The sequence below is a fragment of the Oncorhynchus mykiss genome, chromosome 8 (genome assembly GCF_057628025.1).
Source record: "Oncorhynchus mykiss isolate SJ-2025 chromosome 8, ASM5762802v1, whole genome shotgun sequence".
NCBI lineage: Eukaryota > Metazoa > Chordata > Actinopteri > Salmoniformes > Salmonidae > Oncorhynchus > Oncorhynchus mykiss.
This window is the reverse complement of record NC_143029.1, coordinates 71,113,554-71,128,584: the sequence shown is the minus strand read 5'-3', so window position 1 is coordinate 71,128,584 and position 15,031 is coordinate 71,113,554. Positions and strand designations below refer to the sequence as shown.

Below are 15,031 nucleotides of genomic sequence, written 5' to 3'. Positions count from 1 at the left end.
TCAGTATTGCAACATTCACAAGGGCTGTGTGCTTAGAAAAACATTACATTTTAGCCTGTACAAAATAATGAAATGAATCCTCTCGTACCTCCCCCTTCGTTGCACCATTTGGGATAACAGCACTGGAAGCAACCTTTTGTGGTGGTTGTATTGTGCAACAAAGACAGTTTCTTAAAACAAAATTGTGTACAAGCACATCTGACTAGATGCAATGTATTCTTAAAATGATCCCATCCCCGAAGAGGACTTCTTCCTGGAACAAAATGTGGTGGCTCAGTCAGGTCTTTTGGATAATCCTCCTGACATGTTCTAACACAGGCTGGTGATGTCACAGACAAGTCTAATTAGCAGGATGACACAGGGGAACGTCTCATCGCCTGAACAGGACGATGCTACTGGTCTGAAAACAGGAAGACAAAAGCCCTGACCTCTGGTAGACGGCAGGAACAAATCTAATGTTATCGGAGCGTGTGCAGTTAGTGGAGGCTGAGGGTTTCGGAGGCGCCCCCGTCTGTCCCTTCATTATTATCTTACGTAATAAGGAACGTTGTGTAACTAACTACCTGCCATGCTTTTGCACCTGAATGGTCCCCAGGTGTTGACCCCGTATGCTCGGATTCCACCGCTGCCGCCAACGTCATAGGGATGACAGAGAGGAGAAAACGGAGAGCGGCTCGCTCTTCTAAGTAATACACAGTTCATTAAAAGTCAGAACCGCATTCCGACGCTCGGGAGGATCGCTTGGGGGTGTTTACTCTCGGGGCGGTAAACAAAGGGGGGGGGGGGGGGGGGGGGGATTATCTGAACTAATAAACAGCAGCCTGGAAGTGCTGTAAGGAGAGGAATTCTCCTGGCATTATACTCCTGCATTATACTTCTTTGAGCTCTGAACTGAAGGGTGGAGATTGATTGATCCAGGGCAATCTGCAGAGGGGCTGCTACCACGGCGTTACTGCTATAACAGCAAAGGGGAAGTACAACAAAACAGACCAACAGACTTTCGAACTGAGTTGGGCTGGGAAAAATCTAAATGATAATAGATATGTGAGGTCAAGTCGCTCATGTACTCCCCAGGGCTGTGTCTATGTACAATAGGATAACAAGATTCTCTGCAGCATAAACAGACTTCAAAAGAAGCTAATACCATACCTCATACCAGTATACACAACCTCAAAGGCCATTTGATGCTAAATGACACCACTTGACAAAATACTAGATAAATAGTGGGAAGAAAAAGTATGTGAACCCTTTAGAATTACCTGGATTTCTGCATAAATTGGTCATAAAATGTTCTGATCTTCATCAAAGTCACAACAATAGACAAACACAGTCTGCTTAAACGAAGAACAAACAATAATGTGTTTTCATGTCATTATTGAACACACTGCGTAAACATTCACAGTGCAGGTTGGAAAATGTATGTGAACCCTTAGATTGAATAACAGGTTGACCCTCCTTTGGCAACAATAACCTCAACCAAACGTTTCCTGTAGTTGCGGGTCAGACCTGCACAACAATCAGGAGGAATTTTGAGCCATTCTTCTTTACAAAACTGTTTAAGTTCCAAAATATTCTTGGGATGTTTGGTGTGAACTACTCGGTCATGCCACAGTATCTCAAAGTCGGGTTGAGGTCAGGACTGACGGCCACTCCAGAAGGTGGATTTTCTTCTGTTCTTGATGTCCTTGTGTATTTTTGTGTGTTGCATCACCTAACTACTGTTGAGCTTCAATTGGCGGACAGAGAGCCTTACTTTATCTTGCAAAATGTCTTGATAAACTGAATTTTTCCGTCGATGATAGCAAGCTGTCCAGGCCCGAAGGCAGCCCCAAACCATTATGCTCCCTCCACCATAGTTTACAGTTAGGATGAGGTTGATGTTGGTGTGCTGTGCCTTTTTTTCTCCACACAGTGTTGTGTTCCTTCCAAACACCACAACTTTAGTTTCATCTGTCCACAGAATATTTTGCCAGTAGCGCTGTGGAACATCCAGGTGCTCTTTTGCAAACTTCAGATGTGCAGCAATGTTTTTTTTTTGACACTAGTGGCTTCTTCCATGGTGTCCTCTAATGAACACCATTCTTGTTTAAATCAAATCAAATCAAATGTTATTTGTCACATACACATGGTTAGCAGATGTTAATGCGAGTGTAGCGAAATGCTTGTGCTTCTAGTTCCGACAATGCAGCAATAACAAGTAATCTAACTAACAATTCCAAAACTACTGTCTTGTACACAGTGTAAGGGGATAAAGAATATGTACATAAGGATATATGAATGAGTGATGGTACAGAGCAGCATAGGCAAGATACAGTAGATGGTATCGAGTACAGTATATACATATGAGATGAGTATGTAAAGTGGCATAGTTAAAGTGGCTAGTGATACATGTATTACATAAGGATACAGTCGATGATATAGAGTACAGTATATACGTATGCATATGAGATGAATAATGTAGGGTAAGTAACATTATATAAGGTAGCATTGTTTAAAGTGGCTAGTGATATATTTACATAATTTCCCATCAATTCCCATTATTAAAGTGGCTGGAGTTGAGTCAGTGTCAGTGTCAGGGTGTTGGCAGCAGCCACTCAATGTTAGTGGTGGCTGTTTAACAGTCTGATGGCCTTGTTTTACGAATTGTAGACTCATAAACAGAGGTGTTAGCATGTTCCAGAGATTTCTGTAAGTCTTTAGCTGACACTCTAGGATTCTTCTTAACCTCATTGAGCATTCTGCGCTGTGCTCTTGCAGTCATCTTTGCAGGATGGCCACTCCTAGGGAAAGTAGCAACAGTGCTGAAATTTCACAATTTACAGACATTTAGTCTTACTGTGGACTGACTTTTGGAGATACTTTTGTAACCCTTTCCAGCTTTATGCAAGGCAACAATCCTTAATCTTAGGTTTTCTGAGATCTATTTTGTTTGAGACATGGTTCACATCAGGTAATGCTTCTTGTGAATAGCAAACGTAAACCTTTTTGAGTGTTTAGGGGGCAGAGCAGCTCTAACCAAACTCATCTCAGTGATTCAACTCCAGGTTAGTTGACTCCAATTAGGAGTTCACATACTTTTTCCAACCTACACTGTGAATGTTTAAATGATGTATTCAATATAGACAAGAAAAATACAACCATTTGTGTGTTATTAGTTTAAGCACACTGTGTTTGTCTATTGCTGTGACTTAGATGAAGACCAAATTGTATGTCAAATTTATGCAGAAATCCAGGTAATTCCAAAGGGTTCACATACTTCTTCTTGCTGCTGTACGTCTCAAAAGTGATACATTTAGCATTTCCACGAGGATATAGAAATTATCACTAAAACGCTACATGTATCTCCTTTTACCCACTCATCCCCACCACTACTTGCCTTGTCGGCTGCCGTGAGGCGGGTCCAGGGTTTGTCTGCCCGTCTGTCGTGTTCCGGGGCATCGGACACCTCTACGTAGTCACTGAAGCGGATCAGGATCTTAGCCTGTCTCAGCTCCTCCACCGTAGGCCTCTGGCTCAGCTGGAACAAGAGAGAGGAACAGAGTGTTGTGATGAGTATAGGCCCTAGACAAATAATCAACGTTTGGCATCACAGAGCAAAGGACGTAACATTAACCTTAACACTGGAAAAGACAGCATTATCAACCGCTACAGAGGAAGTTTATCAGGCCTGAAAGCTAGTATGCTGAAGGTCCCTCCAACTTCTTTATGAAGCAGCTATACTGTACTCCACATGACTAGTGTGTTTGGATGAGTAGACTGTTCAGAGCAAAGACCACTATATCAAATTAAAGTTTGTCACGTGCGCCGAATACAACAGGTGTAGAACTTACAGTGAAATGCTTACCGTTACCCAGGAGGAGAATTAAGGCCTGAAGGCTAATCCACTGAAGGGAACCTAAACATCTATACAGGCTGGTTTCTGAAGCCACTCAGTTGCACTGCAAATTTCTGATCCAACGTATTCATTTGATACATGCCATTGCACCAGATATACAGTGCCTTGCGAAAGTATTCGGCCCCCTTGAACTTTGCAACCTTTTGCCACATTTCAGGCTTCAAACATAAATATATAAAACTGTATTTTTATGTGAAGAATCAACAACAAGTGGGACACAATCATGAAGTGGAACGACATTTATTGGATATTTCAAACTTTTTTAACAAATCAAAAACTGAAAAATTGGGCGTGCAAAATTATTCAGCCCCTTTACTTTCAGTGCAGCAAACTCTCTCCAGAGGTTCAGTGAGGATCTCTGAATGATCCAATGTTGACCTAAATGACTAATGATGATAAATACAATCCACCTGTGTGTAATCAAGTCTCCGTATAAATGCACCTGCACTGTGATAGTCTCAGAGGTCCGTTAAAAGCGCAGAGAGCATCATGAAGAACAAGGAACACACCAGGCAGGTCCGAGATACTGTTGTGAAGAAGTTTAAAGCCGGATTTGGATACAAAAAGATTTCCCAAGCTTTAAACATCCCAAGGAGCACTGTGCAAGCGATAATATTGAAATGGAAGGAGTATCAGACCACTGCAAATCTACCAAGACCTGGCCGCCCCTCTAAACTTTCAGCTCATACAAGAAGAAGACTGATCAGAGATGCAGCCAAGAGGCCCATGATCACTCTGGATGAACTGCAGAGATCTACAGCTGAGGTGGGAGACTCTGTCCATAGGACAACAATCAGTCGTATATTGCACAAATCTGGCCTTTATGGAAGAGTGGCAAGAAGAAAGCCATTTCTTAAAGATATCCATAAAAAGTGTTGTTTAAAGTTTGCCACAAGCCACCTGGGAGACACACCAAACATGTGGAAGAAGGTGCTCTGGTCAGATGAAACCAAAATGGAACTTTTTGGCAACAATGCAAAACGTTATGTTTGGCGTAAAAGCAACACAGCTGAACACACCATCCCCACTGTCAAACATGGTGGTGGCAGCATCATGGTTTGGGCCTGCTTTTCTTCAGCAGGGACAGGGAAGATGGTTAAAATTGATGGGAAGATGGATGGAGCCAAATACAGGACCATTCTGGAAGAAAACCTGATGGAGTCTGCAAAAGACCTGAGACTGGGACGGAGATTTGTCTTCCAACAAGACAATGATCCAAAACATAAAGCAAAATCTACAATGGAATGGTTCAAAAATAAACATATCCGGGTGTTAGACTGGCAAAGTCAAAGTCCAGACCTGAATCCAATCGAGAATCTGTGGAAAGAACTGAAAACTGCTGTTCACAAATGCTCTCCATCCAACCTCACTGAGCTCGAGCTGTTTTGCAAGGAGGAATGGGAAAAAATGTCAGTCTCTCGATGTGCAAAACTGATAGACATACCCCAAGCGACTTACAGCTGTAATCGCAGCAAAAGGTGGCGCTACAAAGTATTAACTTAGGGGGGCTGAATAATTTTGCACGCCCAATTTTTCAGTTTTTGATTTGTTAAAAAAGTTTGAAATATCCAATAAATGTCGTTCCATTTCATGATTGTGTCCCACTTGTTGTTGATTCTTCACAAAAAAATACAGTTTTTTATCTTTATGTTTGAAGCCTGAAATGTGGCAAAAGGTCGCAAAGTTCAAGGGGGCCGAATACTTTCGCAAGGCACTGTAGCTAGATATCACATTCTCATCTGTAGTCAGGAAACAAACCAACATCAATACAATAAAAATTCAAAATAAAACTAGTGATTTTGGTTTGACTTTAGTAAATAAATACTACAGTCCCAAGCCACACTACATACCTGCATCTGAGAGTGATAAGGGGCTTCTTGTTTAAGAAATGTATGACTAGTTGTATGAGGGCATCGTTAGGGTTTGTTCACAAATGCCAGTGCCAAGGACACCGAGGACACTACTGTCCCCTGGGATGACCTGAGAGATGTAGTGCTGTGACTACCACTGATTTTACACCTTGCTCTCCTCTCACCCAGAGTGAGTAATTGTTGTGCTGTTCGTATTGCTGTGTGAACAGTCTGTCCTGTCCAACACCTTAAAGAACAACTGTGAGCCTCGGTGGTTGGCACGCTGTTTGCCCATAGGGTTTATGCAGTCTTTTTTTAAAGCTATTTTTGTAGTCAGGATGGAATTGGAAGTTTAAAAATATATATTTTATTTAACTAGGAAAGTCAGTTAAGAACAAATTATTATTTACAATGACGGCCTACCAAAAGGCCTCCTGCGGCGACTACCAAAACACACATCACGACAAGACACCACAATACTACATAAAGAGAGACCTAAAGACAACAATATAGCATGGCAGCAAAACAACATGACAACGCAGCATGGTAGCGACAGAACATGGTAGCAGCACAAAACATGGTACAAACAATATTGGGCACAGACAATAGCACAAAGGGCAAGAAGATAGAGACAACAATACATCACGCAAAGCAACCACAACTGTCAGTAAGAGTCATGATTGAGTCTTTGAATGAAGAGATGCAGATAAAACTGGAAAGAGGAGCGACCCAGGGATGTGTGCTTTGGGGACCTTTAACAGAATGTGACTTGGAGAACGGGTGTTGTATGTTGAGGATGAGGGCTGCAGTAGGTATCTCAGACAGAGGGGGAGGGCAAGAGGGTTTCATAAATAAGCATCAACCAGTGGGTCTTGTGACAGGTATACAGAGATGACCAGTTTACAGCGTATAGAGTTCAGTGATGCGTCCTATAAGGACCATTGTTGGCAAATCTGATGGCCGAATGGTAAAGAACATCCAGTCACTCGAGATCCATAAATTATGTCTAGCATTCTAGCATGGGTATGATGGTCATCTGAATCAGGGTTAGTTTGGTAGCTAGGGTGGAAGTGGAGTGATTACGATAGGGGAAACCAAGTCTAGATTTAACCTTGGCCTGCAGCTTTGATATGTGCTGAGAGAAGGACAGTGTACTGTCTAGCCATACTCCCAAGTATGAGGTTACTACCTCAAGCTTTAAACCCTCAGAGGTAGTAATCACACCATTCTTCTTACAAAACCATATGACCTTTGTTTTGGAGGTGTTCAGAACAAGGTTAAGGGCATAGAAAGCTTGTTGGACATTAAGAAAGATTTGATCTAAAGCGTTTAACACAAAATCCGGGAAGGGGCCAGCTGATAAGACTGTATCATCTGTAAATAAATGGATAAAAGAGAGCTTCCTACTACCTGAGCTATGTTGTTGATGTAAATTGAGAAGAGTGTGGTGCATAGGATCGAGCCTTGGGGTACTCCCTTGGTGACAGGCAGTGGCTGAGACAGCAATGTTCTGACTTTATACACTGCACTCTTTGTGAGAGGTAGTTAGCAAACTAGGCCAAAGACCCCTCAGAGACACCAATACTCCTTAGCCGGCCCACAAGAATGGAATGACCTAGGCCAAGGCAATACAAATAGCAGCACAACATTGTTTGGAATCAAGGGCAATGGTGACATCATTTAGGACCTTAAAGGTTGCAGTGACACAGTTCCTACTTTTTGGAAGCCCCTTTCCTGCCTTACCTTTCGCGTTAATCTGCGTTTTATTTCCCTCTTCTCCTCCAACTCCTCCTGTTCGTTGAGCGCTGTGGGAAACACAAGGGGTCAGAGGGCACACAAGTGGGCTGCGCTGCTTAGGAGAGGTTTTCCCACTACTGGAAGGAGAAAAACACCTCATTTACATAATGTAGTGGATTAAAATGCAGCACAGAAACATACTTAATATTCCACGTCACTGAATATCTCAAAGCCTTAAATGGTTTATCATCATCATCATCACCTGTTTGTAATGTAGGACTATTTGCCTTGCAGAAACAGAAGGGAAATTGTCTCTCTCTATCCCCAATTCCCACATGGCTAGTTCTTCCACATTCATTCACATGGGGTTGGTTGGCTGGTGTACGTTACATTAAAATGCTTCTAGAGAACAAATTAGAATATTCAGACCCAGTTTTGCTCAGAAGAAATACTCCCGTCTCACTAGAGATTACTCTTAGCCTTTTCCATGGACACCCTCCAAACTAATGATCAGATAAGCACCCTCCAGCTTTAGAGTGAAGAAGTTAAAATCAAAAAGGAGGAAGAGGACTGAAAACATTCTATACTTGCTATTCCAAAACACATGACAGAGTTCTGTGTTAATTGCCTAACTATACCACTGTAGTCTTGGTTTGGAGTGCCAGTCCAAACAGAAAGTTCCATTTGATAAATGGGCGACAGGTAGCCTAGTGGTTAAGAGCGTTGGGCCAGTAACCGAAAGGTTGCTGGTATGAATCACCGAGCAGACTAGGTGAAAAATCTGTCATTGTGCCCTTGAGCAAGGCACTTAAGCTTAATTGCTCCTGTAAGTCCCTCTGGATAAGAGTGTCTGCTAAATGTAAATAAAAGGCATGCCCCATTTATTTAACCTAGGCTATGTTGTGGGGGAGACTAACATTTCAGGAATGGCACACCCTGCTTATCCTCTCCTTACACACACACTGCCAATCACAGAGCAACCTCTGGGAGACCAAGGCACTGCTGGTAAACCGGTCTTTGATGAAAGCAGAGGAGCCCAAGCTGCTATCGCCTGCCTGCGTCTCTCTGATACGGAGTGTGTTTGAGCTGAGAAATCAGCCTCCTTGGCCCTAGCCGGCATCCTGAGGGAACCACACCGCCTTGCCTTCCTCAGATGAAGGAGAGAGAAGAAAGGCAAGATGTATTCCACTGGCTCCAGGATAAGTAGGCCTCTGAAATAACCAGGGCAACTGTGGTTTGAGGCGGCTTGCATAAAATACTTATTAAATGTGGAATAATATGGTACATTAGGGTAAGTCAAGTCACTGGGAATAGTTGTAAAAGGGATAACATTAGAGTGGTTTAATAGTGAGGTGATTATCATCAGTAAATTGCTACTGTCTATATAAATGATGATATGTTATAATGATAGGTTCAGAAGGTCGAGGTACATACAGTACTCACGTTTCAGGATATTCCTCTGTTCCAGTTCCTCAGCACTGGGCCTCTGACTCAACTGCCTGCACAAACACAACCAAACACAAGGTAGTACAAAAACCCAACATGATAAACCCCCTGAACAACAAAAGCAAACTCTGTCAACTAGCCAAATCTCCATAGATGACAACAGTACTAAACATGGGCAACTCAACTTACATTGATAGTAGGGCTGGGAATTGCCAGGGGCTTCACGATACTTAGGTGCCGATACGATGTGCATTGCAATGCACAAGATTTTCTATGTGTTGTGATTTGATGTTCTAAACATATTGCTCACTATATGTCAGCTGAAGAGAGACGAGAGAGCATGAGAAAACGTTTTGATCAGTCATGGAATAAGTGCTAAAAACAGGTTGGCTCACTATTTAAAATGATGGATAAACTAACTATAGGATGAAAAATACAAGAGTTTTGGCATAGGTACAGCTGACTAGTGCTAGTTAACGCAACCTAGCAAAAAAAAACGAATTTATAATTTGAGTCGACAGAAGCATGCAAACATGAATATTTCGCAGTCAACTTAAACTAAGCAGCTCACTTTCAAATGCTGTGCGCGTCGTCTCAGGACAAAGTCCATACCCAAACCACATGACAATTTTTTATCCGTTCCTCTTCCTACTCATCTAGCCTGCGGTCACTTCTCTTTTAGAGCACTCCATCCAGCCAGTGTTATCTAAGTGACAGTTTGAGTGACAGCTCGAGTGCCAGCCAGCACCAGGGTGATAGCTATGGCTGAGTTGGCACGTCAGGACGGATGGCATCTCAGTCACTACAGAAATCTACATCTATTCTTTGACAGACATGAATAGAAACTGACTGGATTCAAGGCAGTGAGCCACAATATTCTGCGTGCAGGGCTCATTCCTTTCTCTCAGGTTATTTTATTTAGACCAGTATTGTCAAGGTCAGGATGTGCACATCACCCTCATTTATTTCCAGACATAACACCAGTTACGAAATCTGGTTTAATCACACAAAAGTATATGCTGTAACAGAAGCATACAGCACCACATTATACAGTTCAGTCAACCATGCCCATCTCTCTATCCCCCCTCCTAGTTAATGTGACTTCCCTAAACAAAGTAAGATTTACATTTTTTTCTAGTTGATCCAGTGACTTCTGCACCCCTGAGGGGTAGAGCAAGAGATATGGAGTAATAAAGAAAAAATAGGGGAGAAATAAAGAAAAAATAGGGGAGTGAGAATGTATGACTGTTTGTAAGCAGTTAAAGGAGTTAAAGTCAACGCTTTTAAAAAAGACTCCATTCCTAATTTATGCCGAGAGAGCGAGAGCTCTTGTATCAAATTTCTTTGACGTCAAGCTCCTGACATGATTGGCTGAATACAGTATGACATTCTAACATTTGGGTTTTGGGGAATAAGTTCTGAACACAGCAGAAGTAGCTATTCAGCCTAGGTTTCTGCCGGGCGTTTGCTGCTACAATGTCCAGGACCCAGAGTTACTCAAGTTACAGAGAGACTGATTGGCTCGCCTTGTGTTGCCTCATCTCAGTGTCTCGCTTGGCTGCACGCGTCCCGGAGAAACAAGACAGTGAGTCTGCCGGACGTCTCCACTTCTGCTCAGGGTTCTGCAGATCTACACAAACACATGCCGGTGCCGACCTCAACCCAACTTCAGACAGTCTGACTGACCTCCGCGCTTGTCCCAAATCATAAATTCATCATCGTTATACAAGAGGCCATTGCCATAATCATAAAGAATTACACAATAAATGATGAAATTACCAATATGAAAATCTATTATACCGTCCATTAAGTCTCCATCACAATAAGGAGAGAGGAGGAGATGGCTAAGGTCACAATGACCTCCTTCAGGATTAGAACCATCCATTTATTGGCGTGCCACAAAGAGATCTGCTACAGAGGAGCACAATGCACATGGCAAATGGCATGAAATTGGGAGTCATGACGCTGATAGTGTGTCCCAAGTGGCACCCTATTCCTTATATAGTGCACTGCTTTTGACCAGGGCCCCAAAAGTAGTGCAAAACATAAGGAATAGGGTGCCATTTAAGATGCATACAATGGCACTGCGTAAAGGATAGAGAGACAGGGAGCATTTTGGGAACAACATAATGCCTTCTGGGAACAACACACCATGTGCCAATCACAGCATGGAATAGTGGCAGAGTACGCCCTCTTCTCTTTCACATTAAACCATGATGTTCCCTCTCTTTAACACCCAGTCATCTTCTTCCCTCTTCTACTCCCTCTGTTCCATGCTGTCCACCTCTTCACTCACTACCATCTCATTGTTTCCCTACTGGCCAGGCCTGTTCTGTCCAAACAGAATCCTGTTCAGTGATGGTAGATTCAAATCAAACCATAGATTAATTGACAAAGACTGCATGGCTAGGTCATGTTCACCTTGGATTAAAAATAACCCATCTGTATATTGCCATATTCAAATTGAATGTGAAACAATGAAAAGTGTTACTGCTGTGTTTATATGAATGTGTAATCACTTCATATGGGCTTCTAAGGTGTCCGTTCCCTTACCACTGAATGTGTGCGCTGGTGCTGTATGTGTGAGAGCTGTTGGTGTGTGTGAAAGAGAGAGAGAGCCATCAGTATAGCGAGTGTGTGGAGGAGTGGTGCGGTAATGCCTTGGCACATATCACCGTGGTGATTCAGTGAGCGAGGGAGGACGGCAGGCAGTGGGAAGAAAAGAGGGAGGGAGAGAATGTAGAGCGAGACGGAGAGCTGATGCATTGCTGAAATTAGGTCAGCTCAGCTCTCAGCGCCCCTCTTAACGAGGTGGAGGGTTAATCTTTAAACGGATGGAAAGAAAATACAACTAAAGTGATGGAAAAGTGTTTTGATAAAAAGGAGGCTTCCATTGCGCTTTTAAAAAGCCAGATTAGTCATAGCTAGTTATGTTAGTGGGGATATCAGACCATTTTCCCAAAGTAGGCCACAGTGCAATATTTGGCTGTTGACAACTGTTTCCTGAAAGCTCTGTTATAGAGGAGAAATGGACACGCCTTTCAAAACACATCAGAGAGCTGTTGGCATTGCAGAAGAGGTCTGCTTGGTCTAGTGCTACATTAAAGATGTTGAAGATATGTAACATATCAAATGGACACGTCACTCTATTTATGAAAATACAATGGAGTCTGTTCTAGTCACTATCCATCTGTGACTAGAACAGATGACAACTGAAAAGATCCTGGTCCACCTTTCAATCCTCCTTGGGCAGGTTGTGTGTGTGCACGCGTGTGCTCCCTCTCTCACCGTGTGAGCTTGGTGCCTATCTGCTGCCTGGACTCCAGCCTCTCCTCATCAGTCTGCATGGGCAGGATGTTCTTCTCCTCCAGCTCGCTCTTAGATGGACGGTTACTCAGCTTGACAGCCAGAGAATCCTTCCTCAACACTTTCAGACCCAGGGTACCTAGACACAGACACCAGGAGTTAAAACACAACATTACCCTAACGTGTGTGTGTCCACCATGGTGATCTTACTTGTAAAGAGCGAGTCATCATCCTCATCATCATCTTCATCATCCTCATCATCATCATCCTCATTTTTGTACATGCTGGGCAGGTCCTCATAGTCAGACTCGTTGGGCATGTTCTCTTTGTCGTCCTCGTCGATGATCTCAGAGGGCACCTGGCTTCTGTCCAGAAGACTACACTGACCAGAATGCATTGCATTGCTGCAGGGAGAAGAGGCCAGAAGGTAAGTGTTAATGTTAGTGGTAATGATGGATAGAAGAGATTAATATGAAGATTCAATCTACCACTTTTCCTTTTCCAGTGTGAATCTAATGGTTGCTTTAGAAATGCAACAATGTGCTGAAGAGAGCCACTATGATCATGACTCTACAAGTGGTTGACTCATTCCCCATCTCCTGTGTAGTCATTTGAGAAAATGGCAGTCTGGCTGGAATTGCCTTGACGCACTCGATGCGCGAGGTCGAGGCTGTGCCATTTCTGGATCATGGTCATTAGCACCAAATTGTCCACCTTGACTTGCAGCCATTGAACTAGTGAGACAGACAAACATATCTGGTTATCCGAGCAATAGGTTCCTAGGAGGGAGGTCAGTCTGACTGCCACATTAGCCTACATACCATTAGAAAAGGTTGGTGACCACTGATCGGAGTCTAAATCATTTTCAGAGTCAAAAAGCAAGCCGAGATCTAGCGCTCAGAATTTAACAAACACAACTTCAAAAGAAATGGAAGCCTATGCAACATTACCTTGTAAAAATAGTCAGAATGAGGATTGTGCAGTAGGTCTAATACATTAATCACAGCATATTGGCTATGCTTGGTCTGACAGTATTGTTATTCTCAGACTACACTATTATATTATGTATCAAAACTCAAGCTTTGATAACAAAATCGATAAGTTGTATCACTTGTGAGGCACAGCTGAGCATAAATTGAAATAAATGATTTTACTGAGCTGATGGTACCAGCATCTGATGGGCAGTCTCAGCGGAGGGAGAGCGCAGCAGAGGGCCCCTGCTCTCTCCTTTCCTCCGGTGAGACTGACCAGAGAGGGGACAGTCGTCCACCTGATGGCGAAACTCGAGTCACACCACATTATTTCTACCTCATGCACAAATCCACGTTGTTCCTATGACCAGAGAAAGTGAAATATTCCTCAATATTAAAATTGACATGAGCTACTAATAATAAAACACAGGCCTAATGATAACTAATTAATTCCAGATACAGTGCTGGTTGTAGCACGAGTGGAATTAGGGAGAAGCACATTATGTCTTGAATAAAAACAATTAAAAAACATTTGACAGTGCTGTATAAAAACTAAAACATGAACTCACTCATAAAAACAGCAGCTCTTTGCTGTATTCTTTGACAGTATCTCTCTGGTCAAGGTTTCAAAAGTTATTAAATCTCACGTAGGTTAGTATCAAACTTTGCTGTGGGGTTGTGGAAGCTGTAGGCACGGTGATTTGAGCTATCCGATTGGCCAGCACAGTAGGCACACTTGATTTAGCTCTCCTGGTCGCCGGGTAGGCAATGTTCGTCCCTTCAGATAAATTAAATGGTTCAAAATGGGAACACCTTGCCTACCCGGCACGCTGGGCTTCTGAATCAAGTGCACCTGCCACCAACAGTGCAAAAAAATAGGAATGCAAGGCCTTATCGTTGGCTTTTCTACAGAAATGTTTGGTGATTGACTAGGAATGCCTTGAAGGTCACGGTTGGTGACCACTGCATTAGATAGTTGATCATATCCTTCACATCACAGACCATTCAGGTTCAAAGAAACAAAGTTGTCAATCAACTGGGTTGATGAGGGGCTGGTTCCATACTGTAGTCAGTTGTAGAGCGGGGTTTAAATCTACATATCAGACAGCCCACACTGCTATCACGCTATGACTAATCACAAGCCCCTGCTGTGAGAGCCCACTAGGGACCATTCAGCTCACCATAAGACACGCAAAGCAAGCAATCAGAGGACCAGGGAGGGACTGTGTGTGTGCATGAATAAGAGGATCCCCTGCTGTGAGATGGTATCATACTCATGCATACATAGTCAACCTGAATGAATAAGAGGTCTGATATTTCATTTCAGAAATAAGAGATCCTAGTTATTCTACACTACCCCTCTACACATGATATTCCAGTCTATACAAATGATACGATAATACTGGCTGTACCAACTCATTTCAGTTGAAAGATAAGGGAGAACAGCTGATCGATTCATTCTGGTCTATTTTTTTTGTCCCAATTTTGAGATATTTGCAACCAAGTGTCACATAAAATACAGAGAAATTTAGTCCAATTCCTCAATACATTTCTCCGTATTCATTTGGCCAATGTCTGCTAGGGGGAGGGAGGACAGGCTGTGGCATCAGTTGTGCCAGACTTGCCTCTGGAGGCAGCCTGTGTGCCATGGTGCCACACACAGTCTGCTATCAAAGTGGGCCACTCTGTCGCAGTGGAACGGGGCGAGCTGGGTCAGACCTCTACATCAAAGTCACATGGTGGCAGCCTGACCCCAATAACACCAGGCAGGGGTGATCTGACCTACAAACCAGCTGGACCCGCTATACTGGACAGATAGTGCGTCT

At 43.1% G+C, this 15,031-nt stretch overlaps 1 protein-coding gene across 5 annotated transcripts in view; it reads right to left on the bottom strand.

Annotated features, from left to right (window-relative positions):
• Nucleotides 1-15,031, bottom strand: part of LOC110530432 (phosphatase and actin regulator 1) — a 181,699-nt gene that overhangs the window by 4,967 nt on the left and 161,701 nt on the right. For 3 of the 5 annotated variants that reach the window (XM_090182453.1, XM_090182451.1, XM_090182449.1), the window contains exons 6-10: nucleotides 12,445-12,638; nucleotides 12,217-12,373; nucleotides 8,917-8,981; nucleotides 7,489-7,550; nucleotides 3,373-3,517 (exon numbers count right to left, since the gene is read on the bottom strand). In XM_090182453.1, the coding sequence (XP_090038579.1) occupies nucleotides 3,373-3,517; nucleotides 7,489-7,550; nucleotides 8,917-8,981; nucleotides 12,217-12,373; nucleotides 12,445-12,638 (623 nt within the window). The remainder of the gene's footprint in view (nucleotides 1-3,372; nucleotides 3,518-7,488; nucleotides 7,551-8,916; nucleotides 8,982-12,216; nucleotides 12,374-12,444; nucleotides 12,639-15,031) is intronic. The other 2 variants (XM_090182452.1, XM_090182450.1) reach the window with 1 other exon arrangement.